Source organism: Sinocyclocheilus rhinocerous, unplaced genomic scaffold (genome assembly GCF_001515625.1).
Source record: "Sinocyclocheilus rhinocerous isolate Xijiao unplaced genomic scaffold, SAMN03320098_v1.1 scaffold2664, whole genome shotgun sequence".
In the NCBI taxonomy this organism is placed as follows: Eukaryota; Metazoa; Chordata; class Actinopteri; order Cypriniformes; family Cyprinidae; genus Sinocyclocheilus; species Sinocyclocheilus rhinocerous.
The window spans coordinates 202,369-216,483 of NW_015635763.1; the positions used below are offsets into that span (position 1 = coordinate 202,369).

General features: G+C 35.6%; 2 protein-coding genes across 5 annotated transcripts in view; both read left to right on the plus strand.

The window, feature by feature from the left end:
• LOC107747458 (WASH complex subunit FAM21-like) overlaps positions 1–12,996 on the plus strand; it is an 18,126-nt gene extending 5,130 nt beyond the window's left edge. Inside the window, exons 9-32 of one of the 4 annotated variants that reach the window (XM_016561965.1) lie at positions 489–590; positions 717–804; positions 927–992; positions 1,506–1,627; positions 1,731–1,800; positions 2,509–2,559; positions 2,663–2,845; positions 2,926–3,071; positions 3,137–3,244; positions 3,325–3,423; positions 4,246–4,341; positions 4,436–4,537; positions 5,016–5,182; positions 5,273–5,390; positions 6,433–6,636; positions 6,764–6,979; positions 7,078–7,200; positions 7,330–7,428; positions 7,521–7,589; positions 7,829–7,885; positions 8,665–8,883; positions 10,516–11,091; positions 11,199–11,373; positions 12,353–12,996. In XM_016561965.1, coding sequence (XP_016417451.1) covers positions 489–590; positions 717–804; positions 927–992; positions 1,506–1,627; positions 1,731–1,800; positions 2,509–2,559; positions 2,663–2,845; positions 2,926–3,071; positions 3,137–3,244; positions 3,325–3,423; positions 4,246–4,341; positions 4,436–4,537; positions 5,016–5,182; positions 5,273–5,390; positions 6,433–6,636; positions 6,764–6,979; positions 7,078–7,200; positions 7,330–7,428; positions 7,521–7,589; positions 7,829–7,885; positions 8,665–8,883; positions 10,516–11,091; positions 11,199–11,373; positions 12,353–12,501 — 3,405 coding nt within the window. In that variant the 3' untranslated portion in view covers positions 12,502–12,996. The remainder of the gene's footprint in view (positions 1–488; positions 591–716; positions 805–926; positions 993–1,505; positions 1,628–1,730; positions 1,801–2,508; positions 2,560–2,662; positions 2,846–2,925; positions 3,072–3,136; positions 3,245–3,324; positions 3,424–4,245; positions 4,342–4,435; positions 4,538–5,015; positions 5,183–5,272; positions 5,391–6,432; positions 6,637–6,763; positions 6,980–7,077; positions 7,201–7,329; positions 7,429–7,520; positions 7,590–7,828; positions 7,886–8,664; positions 8,884–10,515; positions 11,092–11,198; positions 11,374–12,352) is intronic. The other 3 variants (XM_016561966.1, XM_016561967.1, XM_016561968.1) reach the window with 3 other exon arrangements.
• Positions 12,997–13,303: 307 nt separating this feature from the next.
• Positions 13,304–14,115, plus strand: part of LOC107747469 (AN1-type zinc finger protein 4-like) — a 47,884-nt gene continuing 47,072 nt past the window's right edge. The window contains exon 1 of the mRNA XM_016561995.1: positions 13,304–13,700. The gene's annotated coding sequence lies outside the window, so the exon portion shown is untranslated. The remainder of the gene's footprint in view (positions 13,701–14,115) is intronic.

Below are 14,115 nucleotides of genomic sequence, written 5' to 3' on the forward strand. Positions count from 1 at the left end.
TTTTTTTAACTCTAAAACATGAAATGTGGAGTTATCTGCTTTTGTCAAAAAACGACTGTTGGAGTTATCTGCTTTTGCTATAAAACTAACTTTTAATATGTAAAACAAACATACTTTCAATGAACTTTAATTTAGTAAATTACCTGTATTTGTTTAAGTTATTATTACTTAATCAAAACAACCCAACTGCAGTTTGATTGATATTACTTGGAATGCACAATAAAAAAAAAAAACGTGATTTCTGAAAAACAATAAAAATGGAGTTATCGGAACTCTTCATATATATACTTTATTAAAAGTGTTATTTTTGATACTTATTTCTTTAAATAGGTCAATTTCTTTTATAAATGTAATTAGTAATCTAGTGAATTGTACATTTGATAAAGCCTTATTTAGGTAAATCAATTAAAAAAAAATTGTTTTACATTGAGTGCACCATATATAGATTGCTGTAATTCTGGTCAAACATTCTTTTGTTCATCCCATAGAAGCCATCTGTTGCTAGTTATGATGATGCTGATGAAGAGAATGAAGATGAAGATTCTGACATATTTGGAGGCTCTGATAAGGATGAAGATGAGCTCAAAAAGGTTAATAGCTTTGTATTTTCTTAGCACCTCTGACATACTTAGCAAATTAGTATTATGAGACGTTATCTTACAAAATTGTGCAAACTAAAACTTAACATTAGGTTTCTTGCATCTCATGTCTTTCAGGAGGACACTGGTCTGCCATCTTTTGCTGATGAACTAGCAGCCAGAATCAAGGGAGAGACTCCAAATAAGCCAGAAGCAGATCGCACATGTATGGTCATGTATGGTCATGAACAACATATGAATTTTATTGTTTAACATCTTTTCATCTTTCAATTCAGTTAGATTTCTTTCTCAAGTTTATCTGTGTGCATGCACTTGTTTGTTCTCAAGCATTGTCATCAGGCCCATCCATCACCCAGAAGAAGAGTAAAACAAAGAAAGAGTCAAAACCTCAGGGTATGAGCGACTGTGTGTTCACTTCATATAGCATGTGCTTATCAGATCATGCTGCCAAATGCACACTACCGTTCGAAAGTTTGGGGTCGGTATTTTTTCCCCCCAGGGTTCTTGAAAGAAGTCTCTTATGATCACCAGAGCTTCATTTATTTGATCAAAAAATATAGTGAAAACATATGACTATTTTAATATATTTTTTATTTTTTTCTTGTCATAGCAAAGCTTTAATGCACAAATTGAATGTATTCTTTCTTATTAAAATATTACATTCAAAAATAAATAATAATACTGACTCCATACTTTTGTATGGTAGTGTATGTACATATAAAAATCAGCAGATGACTGTATCTGCATTGTTTTATTGAAAACAACTACACTGTTATTTAGCATTTTTGAAACTTCTGGTATAGTTGTATCATAATTTATTTTCAGAAGTGGATATACAGTATATATTTTCAGTATACTGTAGCTAGTAAAATAATTGTCATGTATTTTATGTATATGTAATTACAGTGGAGGATGATCAGGATGAGATGTTCAAACCACCAAAAATGGAAGATGAGGAATATTCTCCATTCGGTGGAAAGGGTGGACTTTTTAGTGGAGGCAAAGGCCTGTTTGATGATGACGATGAGGTTGGTAAATAATAATGTAGTATCATACAAGAGCATACAAGTACATCTAGAAAAAGACATGGTAGTAATCTGTGAAAGTCAGTTCATAGTATTTGTTCTTTAGGGAGATCTGTTTTCTGATGCACCCAAAACCGAGCCGATGGAAAAGGAAAAGACTGTAATCCAGGCAACAGGTAAGACTTAGTAATTGTCACTCACTCTTCTCAGATCTAATTCTGTTGCCCATTTAAAGTCAGATGTAGGCCAGTCCTACTTGATAATTCAGTGATGCAAGCTCACATTCAGATGCATAGAAACAAGTCCTGCACTACATTTTTTTTGTGATTTCACAAAGTGATTTCACTTTGTTGTACATCACAGTATAGAAGAAAAGATCTGTCACTACTTCCGTTACATCACAATTTTTATACTGATTGGTCATTTGCGCAATACTGTAGTCAAATATGATCCATTGTTCCAACCAACCGATTTCCTGCTTTCAGTATGCAATCTCTTTCTTCTCACAAAAAAAACAACATTTATTTCTATTTATTTATGTAGTTTGTAAATAATACCGGGTTGACTGGGAAAAATTTAATAATTATTTAATTTATATTTATTTATGTATTTTGTAAATAGCCATTTATAATAACTGTCTGACTGAAAAAAAACTCATACTAAAAAAAAAAAAAACTGTGTGTATTTATGTGTTTTATAAATAGCCATTTAACAAGCGTTGTGTCAGGATTTTATAAAAAAATTTTAACTATAATGACTCAATGGCTGTACAGTATCATTTTCTTACTCAGTTTTCTCTTTGTACATTCTGAAACCCACCATGTGTTGACATATAAAACTCCTTTACATACTTGTCATCTTATCTTTTTCATTTGCTTTTGTAGAGCCCCCTAAAACTAAGAAAATACCCACTGGTGCTGTCTCCATCTTTCCTGGTAAGCATTAACTGCATTCAATTCGCATACCCGCACACTGTTTGACATAAAAGTTTTCTGTAGTAACTAATGAGTAAGATTTCTTCATGCCCCTTACCCACAGAAAACAAACTTTTTGGCTCACCAAATGATTCAGACTCACTAGAGAGCAAAGGCAGTAAGAGTCCAGTGAAGCCCAAAGTGCAGGCAGCTCCAAAGCGTGCCTCGGTGGGAGGTGGGCTGTTTGATGAGGATGACGATGATGATGACTTCTTCAGTGGGAAGACGCCTAACAAATCCACCCCTGGTACATATCTAACATTTGCCCTGAGGTATGACAACTGACTGTCTTTTTGGGAAAGCGTAAATGTGTATCTTTGTGATCAGGACAAGAGAAGCAAATGCCAAAGAAGACTGTAGACCTGTTTGGAGAAGCTGATGAGGAGGAGGATGATGATGAAGCCAGTGCAGCTCTTCCCCAACAGGACAAAAGAGCCGAGGGGGAGGAGGAGACACGTCCTCCAGAGAAAAAGGTCTGCTTTTTAATCATCATTATGATTGTTGTTGTTGGTTATATACCGATTGAGCTTGCTTGCAGCCTCCTGTTGGTGCCATTTCAATGTTTGGGCCCGGCACTAAAAATATACTGGAGGGTCTGAAGAAACGCCGGCCTTCCACCAGTGAAGAGTCTGCCAAGTCTGAAGAGGTAAAAAACTTTCAGTCTCTCTGTTGTATTAATACCTGCTGTGTTCATTGTTATTGATTGTTTTTGCATTGTTTCTGCAGAGTGGACCTCCACCTGAAGCAGTCAAATCTTCACCTGCACTGGGAGCATCTGAGAAAACGCATAGCAAGAGTCTGTTCTCAGACGATGAAGACTCACAAGTACGCCACTTTTCTATAGTCATGATACAGAGAGCCTATTCTCAGTTTTCCAGTGTATTTAAATTAGTGCCGGGCCATATATTTAATATTCAAGTATTTTTGCAATGATTTCTTTGGCAATACAAAATTAAGCAACACTCTGAATATTACAGTGATTACATAGTATTATATATTAATAATTTTAACTTCGTATAGTATATTAGTAAATATCCTAAAGATTTAGTAGACTGGTTTTGTAGTCACTTCTTGTCTCATGAATTAAAAGTATTAATGTTTAGTATGAAGACATTTTGCAGGCAAAAAAAGGTTTGATTCGTTTCTGTTTATGAAAATTATTATTCAAATTGATAACAAGACGTTTTAGGGTGTTAATGTGAGATAAATATTATAGGGATAGTTCACCCAAAAATGAAAATTTTGCCATCACTTACTCACCTTCATGTTGTTTCAAACCTGTATGAGTTTCTTTCTTATGTTGAACATAAAAGAAGATATTTTGAAGAATGCTGGTAATCAAACAGCTGATGGTCCCCATTGACTTCCATAGTATTTCTTTCCCTACTATTGAAGTCAGTGGGGACCAACAACTGTTTGGTTCTTCAAAATTCATCAAAATTCAAAAACAGTTGTGGAACGACATGAGGGTGAGTAAATGATGACACAGTTATTGATTTTTGGGTGAACTATTCATTCCTTTAAAATATATATCTTGACAATATTCAAAATATTTGTTTTAGTTACATCACTCAACCTCAATTACAAACTGACTCCTGATACTTGTCCTTGATGTATTTGCTGTTCTGGTTCTCGCTTGTTTTAAAGCTATTCGCAAGTGAGACTGCAAGTAAATCAAAGCCGGCAACTCGGAACAAACCCAGTAAAGCTCTGCTCTCAATATTTGATGATGAAGAAGAAGAGGTGATGTTAAGCAAGCTTAATTTAAAGAGATAGTAATCTAGATATACTTTATTCTATTCAGTGGTTTTCAACAAGTCTGTTTTGACTTTTTTAGGACCTTTTTTCATCAACACCAAAGTCCAAGTCAGATCAGGTCAAAAAGACATCTCTACAACCCAAGAAACCTGTATCCAGTTCACTCTTCAGCGATGATGAGGTATTTGTGTGTGTGTGTAATGCAGAGTAAACCAATTACAGTCAATACAATTGTAAAAAATACAGTACAGAGTAATATGTTGCAATACAAAACGGTTATATGAAATTGTCTGTAACACTTTAGTATCGGGACCAATTCTCACTATTACCTAGTTCCTTGTTAGCATGCCTATCATTAACATATTGGCTGTTTATTAGTACTTATAAAGCACATATTCTGTATGATCATATTCTACATCCCTAATCCTACCCAATACCTAAACTTAACTTAACTTCCTTACTAACTATTAGTAACCAGCAAATTAGGAGTTTATTGAGGCAAAAGTCATAGTTAATGGTTTGTTAATAGCCAGAATTGGACCTTAAAATAAAGTGTGACAAAATTGTCATTTTATTTTGATAGCATTTTTATTTGTTCAATCGTTGATGCATGCTGATATCACATGACATGGCACAACATTTGCTTGTCTGTATATCAGGATCAGTGGATGAGCTCCAAGCCCAGCAGAGAGAGCCCGGAAGTGAAGTCCAGCGGGATGAAGTCGAGTGTTAGCGCCCCCTCTAGGCTACCCAGTGTCAAAGCACCACAAAAAGACGGCCTGTTTGATGATGACGATGATTTGTTTGCAGCCACAAATGAGTCAAGGTTTGTGGATCGGTGATCAGTTAATGTACTTAAGTAGTGAGAGAAACAATAAATCATTATGCTGTAAAATTTTGTTGTCTGTCCTCGCAGTAAGAAGTCATCTCAGAGAGTATCTCTCCTGTTTGAGAATGAAGATGATGATGATGAGGACAAAGAACGTCTTTTTGGCTTTAAAACACCTGCAAATAAAGCTCCTTCTGAAGCGAAGGTAAGTGTGGCTTGAGTGTCCATATACTTTTTGGGCTACTTTACAGAATTTTGATCTTTGAGATTTTTAATGCTTTTGAAAGAAGTCTTATATGCTCACCAAAGGCTGCATTTCACAGTAATATTGTGAAATATTATTACAATTGAATATACTGTATATATATATATATATATATATATAAAAATCTGTTTTAATATATTAAAAAATTTAATTTATTCGGCATCATTACTCCAGTTTTTAGTCTCACATGATCCTTCAGAAATCATTCTAATATGACGATTTGCTAGAAACATTTCTGATTATTATCAGTTGAAAACAGTTGTTCTTCTTATTATTTTGGCGGAAATTGTGATTTTCTCCACCCCTTTGATTTGTTGATGGAAATAAAAAGTTCAAAAGAACAGCATTTATTTGAAATCTTATATCATTAAACATGTTTTTACTGACACTTTTGATCAATTTTAATGTGTTCTTGCTAAATAATGTAGCGAATCAGCTCATGGGGATATATGAATAATTAATCATAACTAGTTATAATTAATCATAAATATTTAGATCCGCTGTAGATATTTACTTGACCTCTCAGGGTCAACTGTCTGTCAATTCTAAGAACGTTAATTTCCTGGTTAAGGGAAATAACTTTCTTACTGTATGTATTCCTTTGAGCAATAAAACCAGTGTTATCAGCCGTGGTTGCCATGGAACCTGGTGTCTTTCTGAGGTGTTAAGACGCATTTCGGGGGAAGGGTCCATAGGTCCTCATATGGCTTGTTAACTGAGGGGTGTTACAGAGTATTTGTTAAATATAGCTAACAAAATATATATTGTGTGTTTGATTGGTCCAGACGCTACAATAAAGTATTCATTTCTTAAAAAAAAAAAAATCTTACAGGCCCAAAACTTTTGAGGGGTAGTGTTAGTGTATGTTTCCAATCATTCATTATAAATTATTTGATATATACTTTTTTTTTGCGTAGCATCTACATTAATGCAGTCAATTTTTATTTACTGTGTTTTTAATAGTAGCTAAAAATAGCATTGTGTTTCTGGTGCTCCCTCTCTGTTTGAATCTACGGAGGAGGAGAATGCACCTAATGTAGCAAAAGACAAAATAGCAGAGGAGAAGAAGCCCGTGGAATCCATTCCACCCTCTGAAGACAGCACTGACAGTAAGAAGAAGCCAGTAGGAGCAGTAAGCCTTTTTGGTGGGATTGATGTATTAGCAGACAAGCAAGACACAAGTAAAGTGAGTAAAATGTTTTTAAAAAATGATGCTATTTACATATAGCATAAAATGGGCAATTAACATAGACAATTATGGTTTACACCTAAATAAAAAAGGGTTAGAGAAATGGGGATTGTCTATTCCACAGAAACATACTAAGAATCAAGAAGAGATTGCTGATGGTGACAAGCTGCAAAAGGAGGGCCCTCCACCCATGGAGAGTAAGGGGACCAAGGCCAAGAAAACAGCACTGAGTCTTTTTGATAATGATGATGATGATGACAGTGATGATGAAGATATGAACACTGATGAAATAATTCCTGCCCCTAAAACACCCAAATCCACAGAAAAGAATGCACTAAAGGTTAGTTGTTTTTAGATTTTCAGTGCTGTGAGGTATGAATTTGTATGACTTTAAGTAGGTTATTTAATGTTATTTATTGATTTTGATTGTGATCTCAGGATCATGGGCCCCAAATGAAGAGCACTGGTGTGTTCCAAGATGAGGAACTACTTTTCAGTCACACGCAACAGAGGGACAACGATCCTGATGTAGACCTTTTTGCCACTTCTCCTAAACCATCTGTAAGTCTATGCTATGATGAACTATTTAGTAATTCTGTCTACACAGCTTTTAGACTTTGCCTCCTTAGACTTTTCCTCTTCATGGTGACACAGAGGTTACTTACTGGTGGAGGTATTTTCATTTTATAGGTGCCGTCTCCGAGCTCTGTAAAACCAGTTGTCCCCACACTGTTCGGGGATGATGAAGACAATGACCTCTTCAGTTCAGCAAAGCCTAAAGCTCCTCCGGTACCGTTTGTTTCCCAACTTGTACACGTTTTGTTTTTGTTTTTTTATACTTCATAAAAGCTAAATACTTGTACTATATTATCCACATACAGAAAGTACCTGAGAAGCCCAGCAAGCCTAAAACAAATGAAATGGACAAATCAACACTGACCTCAAGCAAGGTATACTCAGAAATAAATCTGCTTTGTTGCTTTAATTCATCTTTATACAACAGAATATTTTTCCTAAAACCATTGTTTACATGTAGAAAATAGAGATTAAAATATTTAAAATTAAACATTTTATTTTATTTTATTTACCACATATAAAACATTATTTGTGACATTTCCAGAACCTGTTAAAATGGTTATTGGTTTTTATTGTTTGACTTGTATATAATTCATATTATTTAATCGCACAGGAACCTACAAGCCCTCTAAAATCTAAAAAAACCTCCTCAAGGATTGGAGAACTTCAAGTAATGTTTTTAAAAAATAAAATCTCTATACTTCTATTTCTTTCATTGTGAAAACAGTGTTTTCTATATTTCTCTCTGTTTTTGACTTGGCCCTCTTGGCATGATCTTTCTCAGAAGTCAAAGAAAAGCTACAGTCTTGCTTTTCATTGAGCTGTTTTATGACTCCACAATGCCTGTCAACGATCTGTTAAAAATCTATATGTCTGCAAACCATATATATATATATACACTGTGTGCACAATTATTAGGCAAGTTGTATTTTTGAGGATTAATTTAGTTATTGTACAACTACAGTGCTCTTTCTCTCTATGCCAATGCTGTAAGTGTAAACCATTACTGCACCAATAGGAAACCACTTGATGCAGCGGTCTGCAGCTAGCAATGTGCTGTTTACAGTGTTTGCAAGGCAGCCGTGTATTTATATTTACCACATAACCAACAATTATGACATTGACCTAAAATCGGCATACTGAATTGTGATTTCTTTCTTGCATTCATTTAAACAGGCATCTTGACTTATTGACACAGACCTAAAACCTAGATTTTACCCTATTCACTATTCTGTTGCTGCCTTGCATACATGACCATGTCCTGCAAGAAATGCAAATCTAGTGTACTTTTAAAGGGGTCATATGATGCGATTTCAAGTTTTCCTTTCTCTTTGGAGTGTTACAAGCTACAAACCAGTCTTTCTCTGATCTTGGCATGTGAGCAATAGGCACTGGGTGTATTGATTTTAAGTTTTGTCACAGATTTAAAGACCTGTCTGTTTCTTTCAGACTAGCTTAGTTGTCAACCCTGCCAGCCTTCTGCCAGGCGCAGTGCTACGGATTCCAGGAGCTGTCAGCGTAATCCCTGGCCTGGTGCCCACTTCCCTCCCTGCAGCTGCCAAGCCGCTGCCAGCTACCGATACGATCCCTGATCATCAGCCCTCCAGTGAGGGAGGGGTGAGCTTCGACTCGGCCGCTCAGGTCAGCACGCTACAGAATGCTAACAAGGTAGGTCAGACTGCAGTATGTATGTTTTTGCTTCTATTGTCCTCATTTGTAAATCACTTTGGATAAAAGCATCTGTTAAATGACTAAATGTAAATGTAATGTTTTATAGGTGTCACGAAATATTGGTTGTGTGCCATTGCAATGAAAACTGCTGCTGTTGATATAGTGTAGTGTTAATTTAACATTCTGCTCTTTTCAGTTGACACAAAGTCTGGAATTTTAGGTCACACTTTATTTTAACGTCCAATTCTCGCTATTAACAAACCAGTAACTACGAATTTTGCCTCAATAAACTTCTAATATGCTGCTTATTAATAGTTAGTAAGGTAGTTGTTAAAGTGCCCCTATTATTGGTTATGAACGGTTCATAGTTTGGTTTTGGGAGTCCCCAACAACAGGATGACATGCATGCAAGGTCAAAAAACACTTTCATTGTCTTATAATATGCATTTATTTTTTACCTTATTTGCTCAACGATTCCCAAACAATCAAGTTCAAGTTTTCCTGGGTCTGCGCCCGCAACAAGTGGGCGGGCAATATGTTAATGTTTCATGTTGATGTCAACATGAAACGGCTTGGGATTCATTTTAAAAACGACTCGTTTCAATGATTCAGAGTCGACTCTTTCTTTTGAGAGACAATAACTTTATACACGGTGCACTTTCAGATTTAAAACTTTGCAGGATGTTTTCATTCACTTAGAGCTGCTGTGTTACACACTGCATGAAAGGTAATTTTCAAAAATCCATAATAGGGGCACTTTAAGTTTAGGTATTGGGTTGGATTAGGGATGTTGAATATGTTCATGTGCTTTAGAAGTACTAATAAACAGTTAATAATAGGCATGCTAATAAGCAACTAGTTAATAGTGAGAACTGATCCCTATACTAAAGTGTTACCATAGACTTTAGTCATATTTTAGTCATGCTGCATAATGGTTTAACTGATAATAAAAATTATTTTGCTCAAAATTATAATCGTGATTACTGTTCATGATTGTTGTCTTTTGAGAAACTACATCAGAATTATTGCACTTTCACCTATAAGCAGAAATCAAGAAAATATCAACTCATATACATGGTTTATTCATTTAGTTTCCCGATTAATTAATCAATTTATTATTAATTAAATTTAAATGAAAATGGGTAAAACCTTTTCTCAAAAGCTTATAAAGTGAATTTTTTTATATTAATTCATTTAATTCCAAATTATAATCATGTTTTTATATTAAAACATACAAAAATTACTCTGTATTGTGGCAGAGAGGTTGTGTAAGTGCATTTATTCAGGAATATTTATATAGGTTATAGAAATATATTCAGGATATTTCTATAGGTTTATATATTTTTTCTCTTATATATTTTTGTTTGAAGACAATATAGACAGATTTTGGATATAGAGACATTTTATTTTTAAATTTTTACAGTTTTTACTACATTTTAATCTCATCTTTTTTTGTCATGTTGATATACTGTAGTCTCAGCTAGTGTTTAATGATGTTGGTGTCGTGTCTCTCGTCTCGTCTTGTCTTAGTCATGGAAAAAAGTTGTTGGTGAATATTTTTCTTTATAGTTTTCATTAACAAAATGAACACTAGCAGAATGCCCAGTCAATGGCTTTTTTCTGCTGCAGGGTCGGGCTAAAGGCGCAGTGCGACGGCGACCGCAGACAAGGGCAGCAAGACAACTTGCAGCACAGCAATCTGAGGAAGCTGTTGGAGAAAGCACCTCTATACAAGCTGATGAGCCAGTTATGGCTGCTTCTCTCCCTACCTTTAACCCCGTTTCAGTGCGACCCTCAGCGCTCACTATACCTGTCAGCACCCCTGCTCCTGCCAAGAGCCCCGATGAAGCAGTCAGGCCAAAGAGATTTCTCGATTCTGGAGATGATCTGTTTGATTCAGATCTCTTTGCCACAAAGCCTGTTCCCTCCTCAAAACACAAAGCAAAGACCCCTGAGGAAGGCCATAAGAAAGCCTCCAAGACAGAGGCCGTCATAGCTTCAAAGAAAGACCAGGCCTCGTCTATTTTTGACAGCCATGAGGATGATCTTTTTGCCACAGTGAAACAGAAGAATGTCCAGAAAGGCAAACAAATGTCCTTCCTAGAAGATGATGATGATGATATTTTTGGAGCAGGAAAGAGTAAAAGTGCAGATAGTAAAAACTCCAAAGCAGAAGCCAGCTCTGCAAAACCAGACATTTTCCAGGTAAATATCACACATTCTTTAAGTTTGGTATTACAGATCTGTGGGGTAGTAGGAAGTGGTATGACTGATTTTTGTTTCCCTATTGACCATAAAATAAATGTTTACAGGATGACGTGAAAGAACCTCCCAAGGCCCAGAAGAAGCCCGAGGAAGTGTCATTGGATGCAAGTTTGTTTGATGATGATGTTGATATTTTTGCTGACTTGACTGGCACCACAAAGCCAAAGGAGAAGAAAGCAAAGAAGAAATTGGAGACAAAATCTATATTCGACGATGACATGGGTTAGTTATCGCTGCAAAACACTCTTCACTATGATTCTTACCAGTGGCCTCATTATAAAACTGTGTAAATTTCATCCTAGAAGTGATAAATACAGATTTTGCTTATGCACAAAAGTGTTTGGATTTGTAAAAACAGGTATGCCAGAGCCTGTGCAAAGTTACCCAGTCAGCGAATAATTTTGCTTACATGCATTGGTGCCTAGTCTCCTCCCCAAAATAACCATATATGGAGACTACGACGCCTCGTTTTTCTATGCATAACCTCGCCTGCATATAATTTCCATATGCATATTACCATCCATGTGATGCTGCCATGTTTAACGGAACAAGACTCTAGGAAAACATGATATGGACTGTAAATCTTGTTTGTTGTCACATTACATAAAATTCATTCACAATTATACTTTGTTTGAACAAAAGAAACGAACAAACAAAAACAAATATATAAAAATAAATATTTTAATTGTTTTAAACAAACCAAATTTGTGCAGATTTGCCTATAAAGTAAACATATACAGCATTTTTTACATAAAAAAAAAAAAAAAAAATTCCAGCTTAACCGTTGGCTGTTGCTACAAATATACCCGTGTTACTTATAACTGGTTTTGTGGTCCAGGGTCACATATATGGTATTTTTCATAATGTTGGGAAGACCTGTCTGTCTATGAGTTCTTCATTAATGGGAGTTTAAAATAATTCTGTTTACTTCACTCACATCAGTAAATGAGTCTATAGTGATTTGATGAAGTTTATTTTCTTAATAAATCCTGAAATGTGCCTGGAAATTTGTCTATGCATGAAATGGGCATTGAAATGTCCATACACCATTTTTCACACATGCATATCATGATTTATATACATGAGGCCCCAGGTCATTTGAATTAATTTATGAACATTGGTTTAGAAGGTAAATGTGCTCAACAATAAAGACACACTCACAAATGCTTACTGGTATATGATTTTTGCTCTCACCTCACAGATGATATCTTCTCGACTGGGGCTACGAAACCAACAGTGAAGCCGTCCTCCAAATCTAAGAAGAACCAGCCTGCCCAGGATCCTGTATCATCTGTGGAAACGGGCAGCAATATTTTTGATGATCCCTTGAACGCGTTTGGGGGAAACTGAGTCTCCTACATAACAGCATTTTGTTTAACTTTGTAGCGATATTCATGGCCTAAATGAAGGTAGATGTAATCTAACACTGTTCATAATTTAAACTCTAATAGGTAACTTTAAAAAAAAAAAAATAGACAGGAAAAAAGAAGATTGTAAATCTATTTACCTCTAATGCCATCTGTGAAGTCATCTGCTTGGTAAAAAATGTAGCGGTCATCAAATGGCATTGACATTTGCAACGGTTATGTGTCTTTTATTAGCACTTTAAACATGAAAATTGTCTGGTAAGGTAAAAAAAAAAAAGAAAAGAGTTGATTAAGACTGGAGACATTCCTCTGACATTGTCAACTGTAACGTTTCTTTTTTCATTGTGGTGCCATAACTCTAAGCCTATGCGCCAACATAAGTGCTTTTGTTGTTGATGTTTTTATAACTCGAGCTGAAGTTTTCTTGTGTTGCATGTGAAATGATTTTTGGAAACTGAAGAAAATATATTTTATGAAACGTACTGAATGAGTCTGAGTGCTTGAATTCAAAATTTGTAGAGGACCAAACCATTGCTAATCATTTAGTGTTGAAAATGTAAAATCTTTAAACCTTTCAATGTTATGCACTGAAAATGCAACCAGATACAGTCACAAATTGTTGTTTGACGCTGCCAGGGTGACCGGGGTAACATCCGGGGGATGGAAAGGGGAGTCGAGAGAAAGGTCCCGCCCACTCTGCTTTTCCATTGGACGAGTGGTTCTCTTTTTCTCCAACGGCTAATGTCATTCGTTCTCCTCACTGTCAATTAAGAACATCACGATAGGCTGCCTCCTTTTCAGATTTTTGTATTCTGTTTTAATGGGGCCTTTGAGCCGCATAACATCGAAACAAAAGCAGTTGTCCGTAGCTCGAAAAAATACGGAAACTTATTGGCGTGCAGAAACGGTAAAGATGCTGTAGGAATTTGAAAGCATCAGCGGCATCCGCGAGTAGTTCGACGGGCTGCTTGTGCCGTTTTGCTAAACCAGCTAGCCGCTACAATACAATTAAAACACATTTTATTGCAAGTTTCTGTCAGATAACAGTTCAGAGACTGGGGAATCGGTCGCTTTTACTTTTTGGGGTAACTACCTAGTTTTTGGGGTGTGTTGTGGCTGGGACATCAGCCAGGACTCTGATCCAGCTGTCCCTCCCTGCAGATCTCCTCTGATGCAGTCAAGGTAAGATGACAAATAGGTGTAACTGTTCATGAACGACTATTTTAAAAGTCAAAGAACCTAGCTAGTCGACTGGACTTTTGGACACTTCACATATTAGTCGACTTTTGGGAAAATAAGTTGGAAAAGCGTCGTTTGTAGCTTTAAAACGCTTTTGTGTTGTTTAGACTAATTGTAAATAAACATTCTGATAACACAACATCCATTAACTTTCAGCACAACCCAGATCAGCGTTGATCAACAGAAGAGATGGATAGATAATTATTATTATAAATTATTATTATTATTAATAAGTAATAGTATAAATAAGTATACGTATTAATAAGTATTATTTATCATAAATATGTAGTAATAAGCAGAGTAATTTTTAGCATGGCCTCTTCAATGTACTAAACAAGTTTAATTCATTCATATATAT